This window comes from Salmo salar, chromosome ssa15, assembly GCF_905237065.1.
Source record: "Salmo salar chromosome ssa15, Ssal_v3.1, whole genome shotgun sequence".
In the NCBI taxonomy this organism is placed as follows: Eukaryota; Metazoa; Chordata; class Actinopteri; order Salmoniformes; family Salmonidae; genus Salmo; species Salmo salar.
Window position 1 is genome coordinate 103,293,401 of NC_059456.1, and position 21,226 is coordinate 103,314,626.

At 44.4% G+C, this 21,226-nt stretch overlaps 2 protein-coding genes across 3 annotated transcripts in view; both read left to right on the plus strand.

Annotated features, from left to right (window-relative positions):
- eno1a (enolase 1a, (alpha)) overlaps positions 1-1,057 on the plus strand; it is a 30,124-nt gene extending 29,067 nt beyond the window's left edge. For both annotated transcript variants that reach the window (XM_014147466.2, NM_001139894.1), the window contains 2 exon segments: positions 135-193; positions 445-1,057. In XM_014147466.2, the coding sequence (XP_014002941.2) occupies positions 135-193; positions 445-508 (123 nt within the window). In that variant the 3' untranslated portion in view covers positions 509-1,057.
- A 12,195-nt stretch (positions 1,058-13,252) lies between these two features.
- rerea (arginine-glutamic acid dipeptide (RE) repeats a) overlaps positions 13,253-21,226 on the plus strand; it is a 387,734-nt gene continuing 379,760 nt past the window's right edge. Inside the window, 1 exon segment of the mRNA XM_045696470.1 lies at positions 13,253-13,618. The gene's annotated coding sequence lies outside the window, so the exon portion shown is untranslated.

A 21,226-nucleotide genomic window follows, 5' to 3' on the forward strand; every position in this document is an offset into this window, starting at 1 on the left:
GAACTTAAGTAATTGATATGCTGTGTTCCAGTGAACTTAAGTAATTGATATGCTGTGTTCCAGTGAACTTAAGTAATTGATATGCTGTGTTCCAGTGAACTTAAGTAATTGATATGCTGTGTTTCCTTCTCCAGATCAAGACTGGTGCTCCATGCAGGTCTGAGCGTCTGGCTAAGTACAACCAGCTGCTCAGGTGAGCTCCGTTTTTTCAACTTTAACTCAGCAGTATAAAATGCTGTCGTTAGGATAACTACCATGTCATATGTTCTTCATTAGATATATCATATGACTTAAACGAGCTAGACTTGGCCCAAATATCACTCATCTAAATGTACAATTATCAAGGATAATACTAGGCTGTTTTATGACTTCCTCTTTTAGCCGTTATAATGGTTCAAGTGTTGAAACCTCAAACTGACTGTTTGACTTCCTTCCCTTCCATAGGATTGAGGAGGAGCTTGGAGACAAGGCTGTTTTCGCTGGCAAAAACTTCAGGCACCCAATCTAAGGAGGTCTTCTATCCTTGGGCCTTCTTGATTTCATCCTGCATACAGTAACCCCCCTCCCCTGCCACACACACACACACACACACACACACACACACACACACATAAAAGCCACACTAGGTCGCTCGCCCTGCCCTGTCCGGGGGGGGAGATGGAACGGCATTGCAATGAAACCTAAGGTCCAAGTCTGTCCAAGCTGTGGAAACCCTAATCTAATTGTCACTGCAGTTCAACAACCCATCCTCTATGATTTGGCTCCTCAATAGTGTCGGTCCTTTTGTTTGTGTCAGTGTAACATTGTCGTGTAAAGACGAGAGGTTTTTTTGTTTGGCTTCTTGTGAGTTGTAGTGATTCTTGGTTGTGTCCTATGAGTATTATTATTCTAGTGGAGAACTACTTTTAAGTTTAGCACTGTGCTGTTATTGAGCAGGACAGAGTATTGTATGTGCAATGTGTTGCCTCTGAAGAGAAGTTCCTGGTGTTGCTACTGTAAACGTTGGCAGAATTACAAGAAATAAACAATCTCCTTTTGAAACGGACAAGAGATGTCATTCGGTGTCCCTGTGTGCTTTCTTGTCACAATAAAATGTATCTAACTATTTTATACTGGCAATCCTGACATTTCATTATTGCCATCAACCCACATTTTATTAGCCTCGTAATTACCAGGCTGATTACCGCTGTAGACAAACCGAATCGCATGACTTCGGGATGATTGTACAAAGTTCATGTTTAATATCCTTTTGCAAAGATTATTTACAAACTTTAGTGACGTGTCATGGATGAAGTCTTGAGACCTGCAGTTGAAGTCGGAAGTTTACATACACTTAGGTTGAAGTCAATAAAACTCGTTTTTCAACCACTCCACACATTTATTGACAACAAACTATAGTTTTGGCAAGTCGGGTTAGAACATCTACTTTGTGCACAACACAAGAACATTTTCCAACAGTTGTTTACAGACAGATTTATTTCACTTATAATTCACTGTATCACAATTCCAGTGGGTCAGAAGTTTACATACACTAAGTTGACTGTGCCTTTAAACAACTTGGAAAATTCCAGAAAATGATGTCATGGCTTTAGAAGCTTCTGATAAGCTAATTGACATCATTTGAATCAATTGGAGGTGTACCTGTGGATGTATTTCAAGGCCTACCTTCAAACTCAGTGCCTCTTTGCTTGACATCATGGGAAAATCAAAAGAAATCAGCCAAGACCTCCAAAAAAAAAAGTCCAAATCAATCCCAGAACAGCTACAAAGGACCTTGTGAAGATGCTGGAGGAAACAGGTACTAAAGTATTTATATCCACAGTAAAACGAGTCCTATATCGACATAACCTGAAAGGCCGCTCAGCAAGGAAGAAGCCATTGCTCCAAAACCGCCATAAAAAAGCCAGACTACGGTTTGCAACTGCACATGGGGACAAATATCGTACTTTTTGGAGAAATGTCCTCTTGTCTGATGAAACAAAAATAGAACTGTTTGGCCATAATGACCATCGTTATGTTTGGAAGAGAACGGGGGACGCTTGCAATCTGAAGAACACCATCCCAACCGTGAAGCATGGGGGTGACAGCATCATGTTGTGAGGGTGCTTTGATGCAAGAGGGACTGGTTCACTTCACAAAATAGATGGCATCATGAGGTAAGAAAATTATGTGGATATATTGAAGCAACATCTCAAGACATCAGTCAGGAAGTTAAAGCTTGGTCGCAAATGTGTCTTCCAAATGGACAATGACCACAAGCATACTTCCAAAGTTGTGGCAAAATGGCTTAAGGACAACAGAGTAAAGGTATTGGAGTGGCCATCACAAAGCCCTGACCTCAATCCTATAGAAAATGTGTGGGCAGAACTGAAAAAGCGTGTGTGAGCAAGGAGGCCTACAAACCTGACTCAGTTACACCAGCTCTGTCAAGAAGAATGGGCCAAAATTCACCCAATTTATTGTGGGAAGGTTGTGGAAGGCTACCCGAAACGTTTGACCCAATTTAAACAATTGAAAGGCAATGCTACCAAATATTAATTGAGTGTATGTAAACTTTTGACCCACTGGGAATGTGATGAAAGAAATAAAAGCTGAAATAAATCATTCTCTCTACTATTATTCTGACGTTTAACATTCTTAAAACAAAGTGGTGATCCTAAACTGATCTAAGACAGGGAATTTTTACTTGGATTAAATGTCAGGAATTGTGAAAAACTGAGTTTAAATGTATTTGGCTAAGCTGTATGTAAACTTCCGACTTCAACTATACTCCTGCTCATAAACGGCCCTAGCGGTATCTATGTTGTGATGTAATTGGAACTGCCAGTGAGAGGCAGGAACATGAGTCGGCGCCGAGAGGGACAGGGACGCCATTTCTGGACGTAAACGGATCCAGCAGGGCAGATGCCTCTCTCGAAGGGCCTGTGAGTTCCAGACCTAGGTTCAACTATTATTTGAATGATCTAATATTATATATGTGCTTGACTGAGCTTGCCTGGTACAATGCAACCAATGGAATAGTGTGAAAAATTGCCAACCCCGCCTATCTGGCCCTCCAGGCAGGCTAAAGCAAACACTCAATGTATTTGAAAGATTTAAAATACTATTTGAACCCAGCTCTGACATTTTATGCTGTAGGCCTACTGTCACGTCTACTCCCGCTCCCCCTCTCCAGCGCTCGACGTCGCCAGACTATTAAACCGGACCTGGCAACCCATCATTACACACACACCTGGCAACCCTCATTACATTCACCTGGCAACCCTCATTACGCACATCTAGCAACCCTCATTGCGCACACCTGGCAGCCCTCATTAAACACACCTGGCAACCCTCATTACACACACCTGGCAACCCTCATTACGCACACCTGGACTCCATCACTACCCTGATTACTCCCACTTTATCTTGCATCACTCTTCAGGCAGTATTGGTTATGTTTCCTTCTCTAACGGTTCGCTTGTTGTTTTATAGGTCTACATTCATTATTATTAAACTACCTGACTCCCTGCGTCAACGTTACAGAATACTGCCTCAATAAATGGAAGCAGCAGTTAATCATGACATCTCCTAGATGGTCAGCGAACAGGGACACCTACTTCGCCAACACCACGACTAGCTGGCAGAACAGGGAACGGCTACGGTTGAGGTCCTCCGTGTTCTTCAACCTCTCGACATTCCCCGAGGGGTGTCCAACATGCGGAGGATTCTCTACCACAAGTCGAGCCAGCACCCCAGACCATTCAACAGTCCGCCCAGGTCAGCGATGCCCGTTTATCCCTCCCGGACAAATAGGACAAGTCACCATCCAAATGCCGTGACTTCCTACTCCAGTGCTCCCTCTATTTCACATTGCACACTGTCAATTCATGTTCAGTATGTACTCACGTAAACTCCTTCCCTGTGCCTCTGCGTCCCTGGTCACATCTGTCCATTGATTTCGTCACTGATCTCCCCTCTGGATTCACCACCATTTTGGTGGTTGTGGACAGATTCTCAATCATGCAGTTTCATCCCTCTCTCTGGTCTCCCTACCGTTCTCCAGGTCGCTGAGGCACTGTTCCAGCAGGTCTTCTGGCACTATGGCTTTTCTGAGGATATCGTGGCCCCCAATTCACATCACGTGTACGGAAGGCTTTCATTGAAAAGCTGGGGGTCATGGTCAGCCTCACTTCCAGGTATTGGCCTCAGTCAAACGGGGAGGTGGAGAGGATGAAACAGGAGCTGGGGAGGTTCCTGAGGAGTCACTGTCAGGACCGACGGGGGAGTGGGTCCGATTCCTTCCTTGGGCTGAATAAGCCTAGAATTTATTGCGTCACTCCTCCACTGGGCTGACTCCCTTCCAGTGTATTCTGGGTTATAAGCTGGCCCTGGCTCCATGGCCCCAAGCCAGACCAAAGCTCCTGCGGTGGACGAGTGGTTCAGGCGCGCTAACGAGGTATGGAACGATGCTCACGTGAGACTCCTAACGTGCCGTCCGCTGTCAGAAAGAGCAGGCGGATCGCCACCGCAGTGGAGCTCCCGTGTTCCATCCTGGTGACTGCGTTTGGCTCTCCACCAGGAACCTGCCGCTCCGTCTGATTTGAAGAAGCGGAGTCCCGGGTTTGTGTGCCGTTCAAGGTCCTCCGGAGGGTAAACGAGGTAACTTGCAGAGTACAGCTCCCCACTAACTACCGGATCTTACCCTCTTTTCATGTTTCTCTCCTCAGGCCGGTGGTTCCTTGTCCCCTGGCTGATGCCGTCCCCCACGACACCCCTCCTCCTCCCTTGGACATCGAGGGGAGCCCTGCCTATGCTGTCTCCTGGACTCCCGACGTCGTGGGGATCGGCTCCAGTAACTGGTGGACTGGGAGGGGTACAGTCCAGAGGAGCGGTGCTGGGTGCTGGGTTCTGGTGGACTGGGAGGGGTACAGTCCAGAGGAGCGGTGCTGGGTTCTGGTGGACTGGGAGGGGTACAGTCCAGAGGAGCGGTGCTGGGTTCTGGTGGACTGGGAGGGGTACAGTCCAGAGGAGCGGTTCTGGTGGACGACATTCTAGATCCCAACCTCACCTGATGAAACCAAGATTGAACTCTTTGGCCTGAATGCCAAGCGTCACATCTGGAGGAAACCTGGCACCATCCCTACGGTGAAGCATGGTGGTAGTAGTGATGCCTGAGACCGCTGCGCCACAACTGGCCGTGATTGGGAGTCCAATAGGGCGGCGCACAATTGGTCCAGCGTCGTCCGGGTTAGGGTTTGGCCTGGGTAGGCCGTCATTGTATATAAGAATTTGTTCTTAACTGACTTGCCTAGTTAAATAAAGGTTAAATATTAAAAAAAAAAAAATGTTTTTTATACTTCTAGTATATATGTCTCATACTTCCAGTATACATGACCCATAGTGAATTATTGCAATCAACTGCATTTCTGTAAGGAAATGGGTCTTACTGATGTCTTTTGCCAAACTGATATGAAAAAGGTAGAATTTGGGGAAGTCAGAATGAGTTTGGTTGTAACCCTGACTAAGCCCTGGCCAAGCCCTGACCAAGCCCTGGCCCAGCCCTGACCCAGCCCTGACTAAGCCCTGGCCAACTCCTGCCTTGTTAGAGTACTGCTCTTCCACCTCTTTTCTTTGGATCATACTCCCCCTGGTGGTTACTGCTGTGAACACCCAACTATGTTCCTACTACTGATTCACGTCTGATGTAATGCTTGAGGTCTCTCGTTTTCCTCTTTTAGATGTGTTGTGGTTTCCAACTTGACCGTTATAAAAGTACACTACATCATCAACGGTATGTGGACACCCCTTCAAATGAGGTGTTCGCTATTTCAACCTCACCCGTTGCTGACAGGTACTGTTCCTAGGACGTCATTGTCAATTAGAATTTGTTCCTAACTGACTTGCCTAGTTAAATAAAAAAATGTGAGTATGTGCACACGCACACACAAATCCCAGAGGAGTCATTCAAATAGCCTCAGTCTATTCAACTAACAGCTCCAGATGACAGGCAGTAGATGGGAGGTGAAGAGAGGGAAAACACAGGTTGAGGAGACGTTAGTGAGTGTTTCATCCCGCACTACAGAGATAGGAACAGTTGAGGGACGTTAGTGAGTGTTTCAGATATAGAGTATGTCACTGCAGGCACTGACAGAGAGTAGATGGGAGGTGAAGAGAGGGAAAACACAGGTTGAGGAGACGTTAGTGAGTGTTTCAGATATAGAGTATCTCACTGCAGGCACTGACAGAGAGTAGATGGGAGGTGAAGAGAGGGAAAACACAGGTTGAGGAGACGTTAGTGAGTGTTTCAGATATAGAGTATGTCACTGCAGGCACTGACAGAGAGTAGATGGGAGGTGAAGAGAGGGAGAACATTCCAAAATCAAATATGCTAAATATGTGTATGGATTTGATTTGACAATAGTCCTGCTATAGGTCTAGTACCGGATGAGGAGGTGAGATCTACTTACAGGAGTAGCAGTCATCACTATTGTGGATGTCTTTCTGGTCTTCTCACCCATATAAAGGAGTGGTATGGTGATGCATATTATCAATGGCACTATATGAAAATGTATATTTTACTAACCGTCAAGGCAGGGCAGGCCTATTACTGGCAGAGAAATTGCTTGCCTACCCGAACATTACTTTAGTAGATACACTACATGACCAAAAGTTGGTCCCCCTTTGCTTCATATAACAGCCTCCACTCTTCTGGGAAGGTTTTCCACTAGATGTTGGTACATTGCTGCGTAGACTTGCTTCCACTTAGCCACAAGAGCATTAGTGAGGTCGGGCACTGATGTTGGGCGATTAGGCCTGGCTTGCAGTCGGCGTTCCAATTCATCACAAACATGTTTGATGGAGTTGAGGTCAGGGATCTTTGCAGGCCAGTCAAGTTCTTCCACATCGATCTCGACAAACCTTTTCTGTATGGACCTCGCTTTGTGCACGGGGTTATTGTCATGTTGAAACAGGAAAAGTCCTTCCCCAAACTGTTGCCACGAAAGTAGAAGCACAGAATCGTCTAGAATGTCATTGTATGCTGTAGCGTTAAGATGTCCCTTCACTAGAACTAAGGGTACTAGCCTGAACCATGAAAAACAGCCCCAGACCATTTGTATTTGCCCTCAGGCCCCTACTCCACCACTATCACATATCTACAGTACAAAATCCATGTGTACGTGTGTGTATAGTGCATATGCTATCGTGTGTGTGTATGCATGTGTCTGTGACTATGTTTGTGTTACTTCACATTCCCCGCTGTTCCCTAAGGTGTATTTTTATCTGTTTTTTAAATCTAATTTTACTACTTGCATCAGTTACTTGATGTGGAATAGAGTTCCATGTAGTCATGGCTTTATTTACATTTACATTTTAGTCATTTAGCAGATGCTCTTATCCAGAGCGACTTACAGTAGTGAATGCATACATTTCTGTGTGCCTCCCATAGTCTGTTCTGGACTTGGGAACTGTGAAGAGACCTCTGGTGGCATGTCCTGTGGGTTATGCATTTAGCCAGAAGAGATTGAGCCACTTTGAGCCAGAAGAGATTGACATGCATAGTATTAATATTAGCTCTCTGTGCACATTCATGGGCCAGCCGTGCTGCCCTGTTCTGAGCCAATGCTCAGAACTAAGTCCCTCTTTGTGGCACCTGACCACACGACTGAACAGTAGTACAGCTGTGACAAAACTAGGGCCTGTTGGACTTGCCTTGTTGATAGTGTTGTTAAGAAGGTAGAGCAGCGCTTTATTATGGAAATACTTCTCCCCATCTTAGCTACTATCAATATGTTTTGACCATGACAGTTTACATTCCTGGGTTACTCCAAGCAGTTTAGTCACCTCAACTTGCTCAATTTCCACATTATTTATCACAAGATTTAGTTGAGGTTCAGGGTTTAGTGAATGATTTGTCCCAAAACAATGCTTACAGTTTTAGAAATATTTAGGACTAACTTATTCCTTGCCTCCCACTATTAAACTAATTGCAGCTCTTTGTTAAGTGGTGCAGTCATTTCAGTCGCTGTGGTAGCTGACATGTATAGTGTTGAGTCATCTCTATACATAGACATACTGTCATTAGTAAAGATTGAAAAAAAGGGAGGGGCATCGACATCTGCCCTGGGGAATTCCTGATTCTACCAGGATATGTTGGAGAGGCTTCCATTAAAGAACACCCTGTGTGTTCTGTTAGACAGGTAACTCTTTATCCACAATATAGCAGGAGATGTAAAGCCATAGCACATACGTTTTTCCAGCCTCAGACTATGATCAATAATGTTAAAAGCCGCACTGAAGTCTTAACAAAACAGCCCCCACAATCTTTTCATCATCAATTTCTCTCAGCCAATCATCAGTCATTTGTACTGTGCATGTTGAATGTCCTTCCCTATAAGCATGCTGAAAGTTGGTAACAGACTGATTGGTCGACTAGGGGTCTTTACTATTCTTAGGTAACGGAATGACTTTTGCTTCCCTCCAAGCCTGGGGGCACATGCTTTCTAGTAGGCTAAAACATTGGGCAAATAGGAGTGGCAATAACGTCCGCTTTTATCCTCAGTAATTTTCCATCCAAGTTGTCAGACCCCGGTGTCTTGTCATTGTTGATAGACAACAATACTTTTTTCACCTCTTCCAGACTGACTTTACAGAATTCAAAATTCCAATGCTTGTCTTTAATAATTTGGTCAGATATACTTGGATATGTAGTGTCAGCGTTTGTTGCTGGCACGTCATGCCTAAATTTGCTAATCTTGCCAATGAACAAAATCATTAAAGTAGTTGGCAATATCGATGGGTTTTGTGATGAATGAGCCATCTGATTCAATGAATGATGGAGCTGAGTTTGCCTTTTTTCCCAAAATTTAATTGAAGGTGCTTTTTTTCCTTTTCAAAGCTTTTTACCACCATTCTTTATGTCATTTATCTTTGTTTCATAGTGTAGTTTCTTATTCTTTTTACTCAGGTTAGTCACATGATTTCTCAATTTGCAATACGTTTGCCAATCGGTTGCGCAGCCAGACTTATTTGCCATTCCTTTTTCCTCCTCCACCAAACTTTACAGTTGGCACTATGCATTGAGGCAGGTAGCATTCTCCTGGCATCCGCCAAACCCAGATTTGTCCGTCGGACTGCTAGATGGTGAAGCGTGATTCATCACTCCAGAGAACGCGTTTTCACTGCTCCAGAGTCCAATGGCGGAGAGCTTTAAACAACTCCAGCTGACGCTTGGCATTGCGCATGGCGATCTTAGGCTTGAGTTTGAGTTTATTTCATTTTTACAGGGACAGTGCACATTAATCAACGTTTCAGTAAAAGTGCCGGTTTTAGCCAACCGGCTAATTTTCAACCGCAGTCCCTGGGCAGGTTATTAAAAACAATTACAATATAGACAATCAATGAGCAGTGAGCACACGCAGAGCAACATAGGACAAGCAAGATGTAGCATACAGACAGAGCAACATAGAACAAAAAGCAACAAGACAAAACCCATAAAAGCAACAGAGTGTTTCCACACCTCACAAGCTACAGACAACAGACAACATGGAAAGTGGCAATACACAGCTAGGGATTATGTTCACAAATCTGATTGACCTTTAGCCATGTCTTCATGCTTTTTGTGAAAGTGTGATAGGTGGTGCAGTTATGTGTGTCTGATGGCAGTGTATTCCAGACATGGGAAGCTCTCACAGAGAAAGCAGATTTACTAAAGGTGCTTTTCTTTAAGGGAACTATACAGTCACCTCTCATGGCAGACCTTGTGGATCTGCTGCCATATGTTTGGGTTTTCTGTTTAACAAAAGTACTGAGTGGAGGGGGAGCCAGGCCATTTAGGATCTTGAATACAAGACATGCGTCGGTGTATTGCACAAGATTTTCCCAACTCAGGAGCTCATGCTTTCTGAGGATGTAACAGTGATGATGTCTATTGGGCTTCCTATCAAGCACTTTGAGAGCCTGTTTGTATACAGACTGAATGGGTTGTAATGTTGTACAGCAAGCTTGGGCCCAACTAGTTAAGCAGTATGTTAAGTGGGGGAGTATCATAGATTTGAAGTACAGTTTTGCTACCTCTGTAGTCAAACAATTTCGTATAAATCTGGAAATTAGCGAGGTTGAATTTGGTTATTTGAATTACCTTTTTCACCTGCTTTTTAAAAGAGAGGTTGGAATCAAGTATGATGCCAAGGTACTTAAAATCAGATACCACCTGGAGCTTCTCCCCTGACACATAGACATCTGGCTCAGTAACATCTGTTGCCCTCTTTCTGAAGAACATGCAGACAGTTTTTTTCACATTGAGATGCAAACACGAGTCATTGAGCCACTTTGTAACCTGGACCATTACAGTAGTGAGTTCTTGTGCAGCTTGTTGTTTGCTCTTTGCACATATATCACTGTATCATCTGCATACATTTGAACTTCAGACCCAGTACAGACAGAAGGCAGATCATTAATGTACAGGCTGAACAGGAGGGGCTCCAGTATTAACCCTTGGGGCACGCCCATATCATAACTAAGAGTGGGTGACAGCTCATTGCTCACTGACACACTGAATTGTGCCTTCAAGGTATGATTTTCATCCATCTCAAGGCGTCAGGGGAAAAGTTGAACTTGGACAATTTTGTGATGAGAATCTCATGGTTAACAGCATCACAAGCCTTCCTTAGGTCCAGAAACACAGCCCCAACAACGCCCCCTTTGTCCATCTTGGACTTCACATTTTCCAGAAGAAAGCAGTTGCCCGTTTCTGTGGAGCGTTTCGCTCTGAAGCCAAACTGCATGGAGTGTAATGTGAAGGGACTGTTGTTGAGGTGGGCAATCAGTTGTTCTGCTACACACTTTTCAACAACCTTCGACACCACAGGTAGTATACTAATGGGCCTGTAGTTACTCACGCCAGCAGGGTCGCCCGATTTAAAGATGGCCGTTATTATGGCCGACTTCCATACCCTTGGAAACACCCCCAGACCAATAGATGTGTTGGTGACCTTAGTAATAGGTCACCAATGAGTCACTCTTTGTAGTTTTTAAGAAAGGTAGAGTCCAGCCCAAACACATCTTTGGCTTTAGTGAGCTAATCACCTTGTTCACCTCAGCATCATTTACTAGCACTGAGCCCAAGAAACCAGTGGAGGGGTTCTGTGTCAGTACCTTGACAGAGTCAATAAAGTAGGAATTGAAGGCTATTGCTATTTCGACTGCATCCTGTGTTAGATTGTTATTCACCATGATTTCTAGTCTTTTTGCAGTGTTACTATGGTCTTTCCCTGTTAACTTTTTTAGATTCTCCCAGATCAATTTAGAATTTCCCTTTGCTTCACCAATTATGTTAATAAAAATGTTTGCCTTGGCCTGTCTGATTTCTTTCATCACCTTATTTCTCAACATGGTAAACCTACGTCTGTCATGCTCTAATTTGGATTTTAGGGATGTTTTTAGACTATAATCTCGTTCTTTCATCAGTTTCCAGATTTCTCCATTTAGCCCAGGAAGAGTGCTCTTTTGGCCAGGTTTGGATTTGATTTTCTTTAGGAAACCATTTATTGTAGTCTGGATTGTGGATAGAAAAACCTGACTATCAGCTTCCACATCTGTATAGGACAAGAGATCATTCCAGTTAATTCCCTTAATTGCGTTTTCAAAATAATTTAATTCACTCTTAGGTATTCTTAGTTGATCCGGCTTTCTAGCAGTAGAGAGGTTAAACCTGCTCTTAAACAGCTTTCTGGTTATAAATGTCAAAATATGATCAGATAGCTCAGTAACCATATTGAATGATTTAGTCACTCTCTCTGGTTTATTACTGAACACCAAATCAATCTGTGTTTTAGCCGCTTGTGTGTGGCTGTCATGAAGCTGCCAACAAACAGTTGTTGTGCTGACGTTGCTTCCAGAGGCATTTTGGAACTCGGTAGTGAGTGTTGCAGCTGAGTACAGACAATATTTACAAGCTACGTGTTTCAGCACTCAGCAGTCCCGTTCTGTGATTTTGTGTGGTTTACCACTTTGCGTATGAGCCGTTGTTGCTACAAGATGATTCCACTTCACAATAACAGCACTCACAGTTGACCAGGGCAGCTCTAGCAGGGCAGAAATTTGACGAACTGAGTTGTTGGAAAGGTGGCATCCTATGACGGTGTCCTGTTGAAAGTCACTGATCTCTTCAGTAAGGCCATTCTACCATCAATGTTTGTCAATGGAGATTGCATAGCTGTGTGCTCGATTTTATACACCTGTCAGCAGCGGGTGTGGCTGAAATAGCTGAATCCACTAATTTGAAGGGGTGTCCACATACTTTTGTATATATCGTGTATGTCCAAATCAAAGTGAGAGATTATTTGGTTCTACAAAACGTGTAATATTTTGTGGACATACCAGTGGACAGACATTGGGTCTAACATAAATGGTTCTGGTTTGCTGAGAACATAGACATGGAATCGGTTTCTATTCCTATGGCCGAGATTACAAAAATTGTAGTGGCGATTAAAACGCCACCGAAACTATGGCTTTCGCTTCCCACTAGATCTTTGGTTGGGTGATACCCATTTATTATAGTAGATATAAAAGATAAACAGCATACAGGTAGCTAGCTACCTTGCATAGAAATGGGTTTACTGTCTTGATTTATGGGCTTAAAAAAAAAGCACCCTAATGAAGATGGTATTCTGTTTGTTTTTGTAAGGTACCTGAACTAGAACTAGACCCGTACCCTAATAGGCAGGTAGCCTAGTGGTTAGAGTGTTGGACTTGTTACTGAAAGGTTGCAAAATCAAATCCCTGAGCTGACGAGGTAAAAAAAAAAGTTGTTCTGCCCCTGAACAAGGCAGTTAAGTCACTGTTCCTAGGCTATCATTGAACATAAGAATATGTTCTTAACTGACTTGCCTAGTTAAATATAGATAAAATAGACCAGATTGGACCAAAGTGACAAAAAAATATGTTTATCAGCCAAGTTGCTCTTCTGGTTAATGAATAGGTTTTATATGTTGGCTAGGCTAAGTCAATAGCCTTTATGTTGGCTAGCATAGAATAAATAGCTTATGCAGGGCCGTGGTCGGGTCCATTTGGGTCTATCAGCTGTAGTTACAAAGACTGGAGACCAGATGACAAGATGACACCGGAGACCAGATGACAAGTTGGGGGGTCAGGTCTCTGTTATTTGGGATCGGGTGAACCAGTGAAAAAAACCCTCTTTGGTCACGTTATTGGAGTTTCTCATTTCTTCTACAGTAGGTGGCAGTAATTTACCAGTAGATGGAATAACTATATCCACATCCGAAAATGAAGAAGAGGAGGTGTCATGCTTAGTACACCTCTCAAAGATACCGGTTCCTTCTGCTAGTTGTACTCTCACACTGTGCCACTTTAGCCAACTGAAGAGAAAATACCCGACACCGATTACTCCCTACGCCATCATTTTATGACAGAATTAATATCAAACGTGGTCAGTTGCGTTTTTAATTAAAAACATCCAACAGTGGCTCGTGGGCTGGCTAGCTAGGCTAGCTACTCCTGTATTAGCAGCAGCAGCAGCACTTGGCTGGCTAGCTAGCTAGCTGCCTGAATTATTGTTACTTGTTGTTGTTGCAGTCACATCTCAAACAAATCACAGATGTAGGACAAGCTCTTCAAGGTAAGTGTTGCAATAGCTGTGGCTATCTAAGTTATACTCCTGCTTTGATGGCCATGAATAAAAGGGCGTAATGTCCTAAAATAAGTAACCTTAGCTAGTTAGCTAATTTTAGCTTTATCACGAATTAGCCTGATTGGAGTGTCGTTGGTGGCGATGACAACGAAATGTTTAATCAAGCTGACGTTAGCTAACAGTTTGCTAGTGAGCATAACGTTAGCTAGCCATCAATCAAAGCAATGATTGCCTGAGATTATCGGAGGATCCTATGCTATTGACACACTGACGATTAGCTAACATTACCTCACTCACAAATATTATCTCTACCCTAGTCAGTTCAGTTAGCTAACGTTACAAATTCAACTCCACCAGAGACAGGCTAACGTTAGCAACTGCTGGTAGCTAGCTAGCTAACCATATGCTGCACCTGCCAGTTGTTAGCTAGCAAGCAAGCTAGTTATGCTAACTAACATAGCTAGCTAACTAGCTGCCCAGAAAAATGATGTTAATGTTAGCAAACAAGATAGTCATTCAAAGCAACTTGCTAGCAACATTTGAAAGGTTTTGTTTGACTAGCTGGCCAAATTTGTAAGATAAGCTAGCTAACTTTGGATAATTAACGTTAGTTAGCTAGCTAACGTTAGTTGTTTGCACTTTGAATAACTCGGCTAATTTGCTAGCTAACAATGACATTGTTAAGGACTGTCAAGGAGATGGCTAGGTTGTAGCTTCTAGACAAGTCTCTTTCACTAGCAAAATGTTAGTGAAATCTGTGAATTCAGATATTGAGCCATCATTTAAATACAATAGATGCTTCAGGATAAGAGTTGGTATCTAACTAGCTAACTAGTTAGCTAATACATATTTGTTGTGCAAACAATGAGTTAATACATGATAATTTATTATTTCCTGAACTGCAGCAGTGTTGTGTCAAAGACTAATCCAAACTTAACCTGTTGTATTTCAATGCTTTGTGATGTTTGTCCTGAATGTTGCTATAATTTGGCAAGTTAAGTATCATTGTTATGGGTTTGATTTGAAAGCTGTTCTGCATATGTGTAGCTTACTGTTCTCAACATATGGATGAAATGATCTTTTTTTCCTGTTGGATGTCTGTTACTCTACTGTACTATGAGTTTTTCCAAACTAAGTATTGGATCTTCACACTGTCTGGTGGACAATGTATTGACTTGACTGCCAATTTACTTTAGCACTGTCTCCCAGTGCTCTCAGAGTACAGTGATTGTAAAACCACTGCTACTCAGTTGCCATAGCATATAAGACTGATGGAGTTTTTCACCATAACTATTGAATGGTAATGGGGTACTGTTTGGGACAAATCTGTTCAGTAGTACGCACACCCACACACACAACATCAAATAGGCATACGATGTACTGTCTACCGTTACTCAAGGCATTTTCTTGGGTTAGCTTGGATGGCTGCTGACAGAATAGGAGTTATCTGATGAGTGTCAATGTCTGGAGAGAAGAACACTTCACCCAAGAGAGTCATTTGGAAATGTTTAAGGATTGATTTAAGCTGGGAATGGCAGCTGGGAGAGCAGGGAATGATGTGTAGCGTACATCTGGAAGGCTTTTCCTATGAAGTGTGTGTCAGACTGACTGAGTAAAGTGAGGATCCCTTGTGAGTGCCTGGTTGCCTAAGTCTCCACTGTGCTGCTGTGGCACATCTTTGTTGGTTTATTTGTCAATAGGCAGGATGGCTGGATGGGGGGGGGGGGGGATTCAGTCAGTGTTTATATGTTGCGCTCGTATGCAGCCAGGCAGTGTGTGTGTTGTTCTTTTCCTAGATCTCTCTTCAGAAACAGCTTCCCCTCAGCACCTATTATCTGGGAATACAGCATTATGTTTAGTCTCGGTGGAAGTCAACAGTGAGTCAGAGAGTTGCAGTGAAAGAGGTATATCGTCATATATCCTCTAGGGTTGGGCATGTATCCAGATTTTCATACCGTTTCTGTACCATACCGTGGTATACTGTATTACCGGAAGTGTACACAAGGGGCGCTAATTCTATGAAATAAAAACACACAAAACCATTTATTGATTTGGGAGGGGGTTGAATGTCTTTGCTGTAACCAAGAAGCTTGATGCTGGTGTCCAACCAAGGATTTAGCAAACCAAATACATCGCTGGAGCCCAGAGCTGCATATCATGTATTTGACACATCTTAAGTTTCTTATAGTTTATACTTAACTTATAGTTTTATAAGCAGTGGCATAGCACGCCCCACCCCCCCCCAAAAAAAAATCATACCGTTGGTATTTTGAATTACCCCGGTATATGGAATAAACGGTATATCACCAAACGCCTAATATCTTATTTCTGTGGTGATATGTTTTGAAATTGAAGGAGTCCTTTTTTTAAATTTATTTCTATTTAGTTTTCTTCTTTGGGATTTGAAGAATCCCTGTACTGTGAAATCACTTTGACAACTGGTTTAAAAAGGCCTTCATGAATAGGTTACATTTGATTAGCGGGCTATTCCTCCATTGAAATGTTGTCGTTGCAATGTATGAAGTAAGATGATACAGGTTAATGCTCGTGATTGGGGGGGGGGATGAATACAGTTACTTATCTGGATATCATTTTTGCGCTAGTTTGCTGTAGTCCAGTATTTTTCCATCATATCTTGTTCTCCCATCTTTTTAAATAGGCAGCCAATTTGTTTTCGGGACTTTTTATTTCCATAACTAATTAAAATGTGTTTTCTCATGGCTCTCTCTTGTCCCTCTGCAGCAGACATATGGTGAGCAATATGTTTGGAACATTGAATCGCAATAAAATCACAGTATCGAATCGCGATAGATACAGAATCGTGAGAATCGCAATACATATCGTATCAGCACCTAGGTATCGTGATAATATCGTATCGCGAGGTTCCTGGTAATTCCCAGCCCTAGTTAATGCATCAGAGGATCGCCTGCATAACATTTCAGTGCTAGGTTTCTTAGATGGCTTATTTATTAGCCATGACCAGCTTCTATCACCAATCATATACACTCTGTGCTTCAGGGGGACTACCTCGACACACAAGACTGCACTTGGTATTTTAAGGACTGGTTGATCCATCTTAATAATGTATTTTTTTTGTGTTGTTTTTTTCCTCCCTCTGTGTCTAGTGTTTTGATATCTATTTCATTGTTATCTGCCTGGTTACATTGTTACCTTGTAGGACAATGTTCCTTTGTCCAGAGAATTTTCAGTGTTCCCTCAAAGTGCTCTTGATGGGGGCCATTCAAGTGCTGAACATTCATTAAAAAGAGCCATCTGTCAGCCCTCACTGACAGGCAGGCAGCATGTGATGCTCTCACAACAATTCAAGCAGGCTTCTCTCTCTCTCTCTCTCTCTCTCTCTCTCTCTCTCTCTCTCTCTCTCTCTCTCTCTCTCTCTCTCTCTCTCTCTCTCTCTCTCTCTCTCTCTCTTTCTCTCTCTCTCTCATATTGTTCTCCTCAAAATATGTTTTTCTGTGTCGAGTGCCAACAACCAGAGTAATTGGCTGTTGCAGTGCTTCTCATGTGGTGTTTTAAGATATTGGTCTGACACACAGGCCGCGGCACACTGGCAGGAATGAGACCGAGGAAGTGAGACACACAGACATTCTCTGTCTTATTTTCTACTCCAGCCAGACAGCACTGACATGGTGAATACATATTCTGTAGCCTGTCAGCTACCCTTCACCTCATAACATGAGATCACAGATGAGGCGAGGCAAAGCGCGCTGGCTCTGGATGGATCGTCCTATCTCATCTTTGTTTGATAAAGCATCGCTGTTGTGTTGCACTACTATGGCTATCAGATACTATCAGCACTATTCTACCCATGTTAACAATTGAGGAACATCTTTGCCAACAAAGGGGTTGTGTTTGGCGTGTGGTACAAGATGATGGAATCTGTTTGAGTATTTTTCTCTCACAGAAAGCTCACTAAGGGTTGTCTTGTCTTATCTTTTCCCAGGGTTTCTCCTAGCTTGTTTTTGCAGTGATACAGATCAGTCTACCAATGTGGGCTAGTGCATTACTGTAATAACGAGTTGATATCTGAAAGGCTACATGCCTTGCTATGCTTACAGGTTTCAGGAATTTGGGCTATTGTTTTGTTCGATCAACAAATCTCTCAGTAAACTGGTGTTTTCCCTTCAATGTGCCGTTTTGCCTCTTGAGCAGAAGAAGACTATATCTTGGTTGTCCCTGGAGGATTGGTGAGCACAGCCGAGCGAGAGGAACCGCTGTTTGTGCCAGAGCTGATTTAAAAACGGAGATTGCCACATGTAATGACACAGCGTGACACTAGGCACTAGTGGTCCAGTTAAAACACACTCAGCACAGTGTCTTATAATTCACCGTCTGCAGGGCCGGATTAACAAACCATAGGCCCCGGGGATTGTTGATTGATTTCATTCCATTATATTCCTATTCTTACTGTAAAATATCTGTTGTTGACTGTGATAAAGGTATGAGATCATAGGCAGCGCGCGAGTTTCAAGTTTGGGGAAGCTGATTTCCACTGTAACAATGCACCTTTATAATAAAGCATTCTATGCCTCATCACATTTGCAGACCTATGTAAGATGGCCGACTATTTTTAATGGGATGAGTAGACAGTCCCCTCTACTGTAGTGTAGTCTGGGACACTAGAATGATGAGGAGGGCTTCCCCTCTACTGTAGTGCAGTCTGGGACACTAGAATGATGAGGAGGGCTTCCCCTCTACTGTAGTGCAGTCTGGGACACTAGAATGAGGGCTTCCCCTCTACTGTAGTGCAGTCTGGGACACTAGAATGATGAGGAGGGCTTCCCCTCTACTGTAGTGCAGTCTGGGACACTAGAAGGATGAGGAGGGCTTCCCCTCTACTGTAGTGCAGTCTGGGACACTAGAATGATAGGGCTTCCCCTCTACTGTAGTGCAGTCTGGGACACTAGAATGATGAGGAGGGCTTCCCCTCTACTGTAGTGCAGTCTGGGACACTAGAATGATGAAGGGCTTCCCCTCTACTGTAGTGCAGTCTGGGATACTAGAATGATGAGGAGGGCTTCCCCTCTACTGTAGTGCAGTCTGGGACACTAGAAGGATGAGGAGGGCTTCCCCTCTACTGTAGTGTAGTCTGGGACACTAGAATGAGGGCTTCCCCTCTACTGTAGTGCAGTCTGGGACACTAGAATGATGAGGAGGGCTTCCCCTCTACTGTAGTGTAGTCTGGGACACTAGAATGATGAGGAGGGCTTCCCCTCTACTGTAGTGCAGTCTGGGACACTAGAAGGATGAGGAGGGCTTCCCCTCTACTGTAGTGCAGTCTGGGACACTAGAATGATGAGGAGGGCTTCCCCTCTACTGTAGTGCAGTCTGGGACACTAGAAGGATGAGGAGGGCTTCCCCTCTACTGTAGTGCAGTCTGGGACACTAGAAGGATGAGGAGGGCTTCCCCTCTACTGTAGTGTAGTCTGGGACACTAGAATGATGAGGAGGGCTTCCCCTCTACTGTAGTGCAGTCTGGGACACTAGAAGGATGAGGAGGGCTTCCCCTCTACTGTAGTGCAGTCTGGGATACTAGAATGATGAGGAGGGCTTCCCCTCTACTGTAGTGCAGTCTGGGACACTAGAATGATGAGGAGGGCTTCCCCTCTACTGTAGTGCAGTCTGGGATACTAGAATGATGAGGAGGGCTTCCCCTCTACTGTAGTGCAGTCTGGGATACTAGAATGATGAGGAGGGCTTCCCCTCTACTGTAGTGCAGTCTGGGATACTAGAATGATGAGGAGGGCTTCCCCTCTACTGTAGTGCAGTCTGGGACACTAGAATGAGGGCTTCCCCTCTACTGTAGTGTAGTCTGGGACACTAGAATGAGGGCTTCCCCTCTACTGTAGTGCAGTCTGGGACACTAGAATGAGGGCTTCCCCTCTACTGTAGTGTAGTCTGGGACACTAGAATGAGGGCTTCCCCTCTACTGTAGTGCAGTCTGGGACACTAGAATGAGGGCTTCCCCTCTACTGTAGTGTAGTCTGGGACACTAGAATGAGGGCTTCCCCTCTACTGTAGTGCAGTCTGGGACACTAGAATGATGAGGAGGGCTTCCCCTCTACTGTAGTGCAGTCTGGGATACTAGAATGATGAGGAGGGCTTCCCCTCTACTGTAGTGCAGTCTGGGACACTAGAATGATGAGGAGGGCTTCCCCTCTACTGTAGTGCAGTCTGGGACACTAGAATGATGAGGAGGGCTTCCCCTCTACTGTAGTGCAGTCTGGGACACTAGAAGGATGAGGAGGGCTTCCCCTCTACTGTAGTGCAGTCTGGGACACTAGAATGAGGGCTTCCCCTCTACTGTAGTGCAGTCTGGGACACTAGAATGATGAGGAGGGCTTCCCCTCTACTGTAGTGCAGTCTGGGACACTAGAATGAGGGCTTCCCCTCTACTGTAGTGTAGTCTGGGACACTAGAAGGATGAGGAGGGCTTCCCCTCTACTGTAGTGTAGTCTGGGACACTAGAATGATGAGGAGGGCTTCCCCTCTACTGTAGTGCAGTCTGGGACACTAGAATGAGGGCTTCCCCTCTACTGTAGTGTAGTCTGGGACACTAGAATGATGAGGGCTTCCCCTCTACTGTAGTGCAGTCTGGGACACTAGAATGATGAGGAGGGCTTCCCCTCTACTGTAGTGCAGTCTGGGATACTAGAAGGATGAGGAGGGCTTCCCCTCTACTGTAGTGCAGTCTGGGATACTAGAAGGATGAGGAGGGCTTCCCCTCTACTGTAGTGTAGTCTGGGACACTAGAATGATGAGGAGGGCTTCCCCTCTACTGTAGTGCAGTCTGGGACACTAGAAGGATGAGGAGGGCTTCCCCTCTACTGTAGTGCAGTCTGGGACACTAGAATGATGAGGAGGGCTTCCCCTCTACTGTAGTGCAGTCTGGGACACTAGAATGATGAGGAGGGCTTCCCCTCTACTGTAGTGTAGTCTGGGACACTAGAATGATGAGGAGGGCTTCCCCTCTACTGTAGTGCAGTCTGGGACACTAGAATGATGAGGAGGGCTTCCCCTCTACTGTAGTGCAGTCTGGGATACTAGAATGATGAGGAGGGCTTCCCCTCTACTGTAGTGCAGTCTGGGACACTAGAATGATGAGGAGGGCTTCCCCTCTACTGTAGTGCAGTCTGGGACACTAGAAATGAGGGCTTCCCCTCTACTGTAGTGCAGTCTGGGACACTAGAATGATGAGGAGGGCTTCCCCTCTACTGTAGTGCAGTCTGGGACACTAGAATGATGAGGAGGGCTTCCCCTCTACTGTAGTGCAGTCTGGGACACTAGAATGAGGGCTTCCCCTCTACTGTAGTGCAGTCTGGGATACTATAATGATGAGGAGGGCTTCCCCTCTACTGTAGTGCAGTCTGGGACACTAGAATGAGGGCTTCCCCTCTACTGTAGTGTAGTCTGGGACACTAGAATGATGAGGAGGGCTTCCCCTCTACTGTAGTGCAGTCTGGGACACTAGAAGGATGAGGAGGGCTTCCCCTCTACTGTAGTGCAGTCTGGGACACTAGAATGATGAGGAGGGCTTCCCCTCTACTGTAGTGCAGTCTGGGACACTAGAAGGATGAG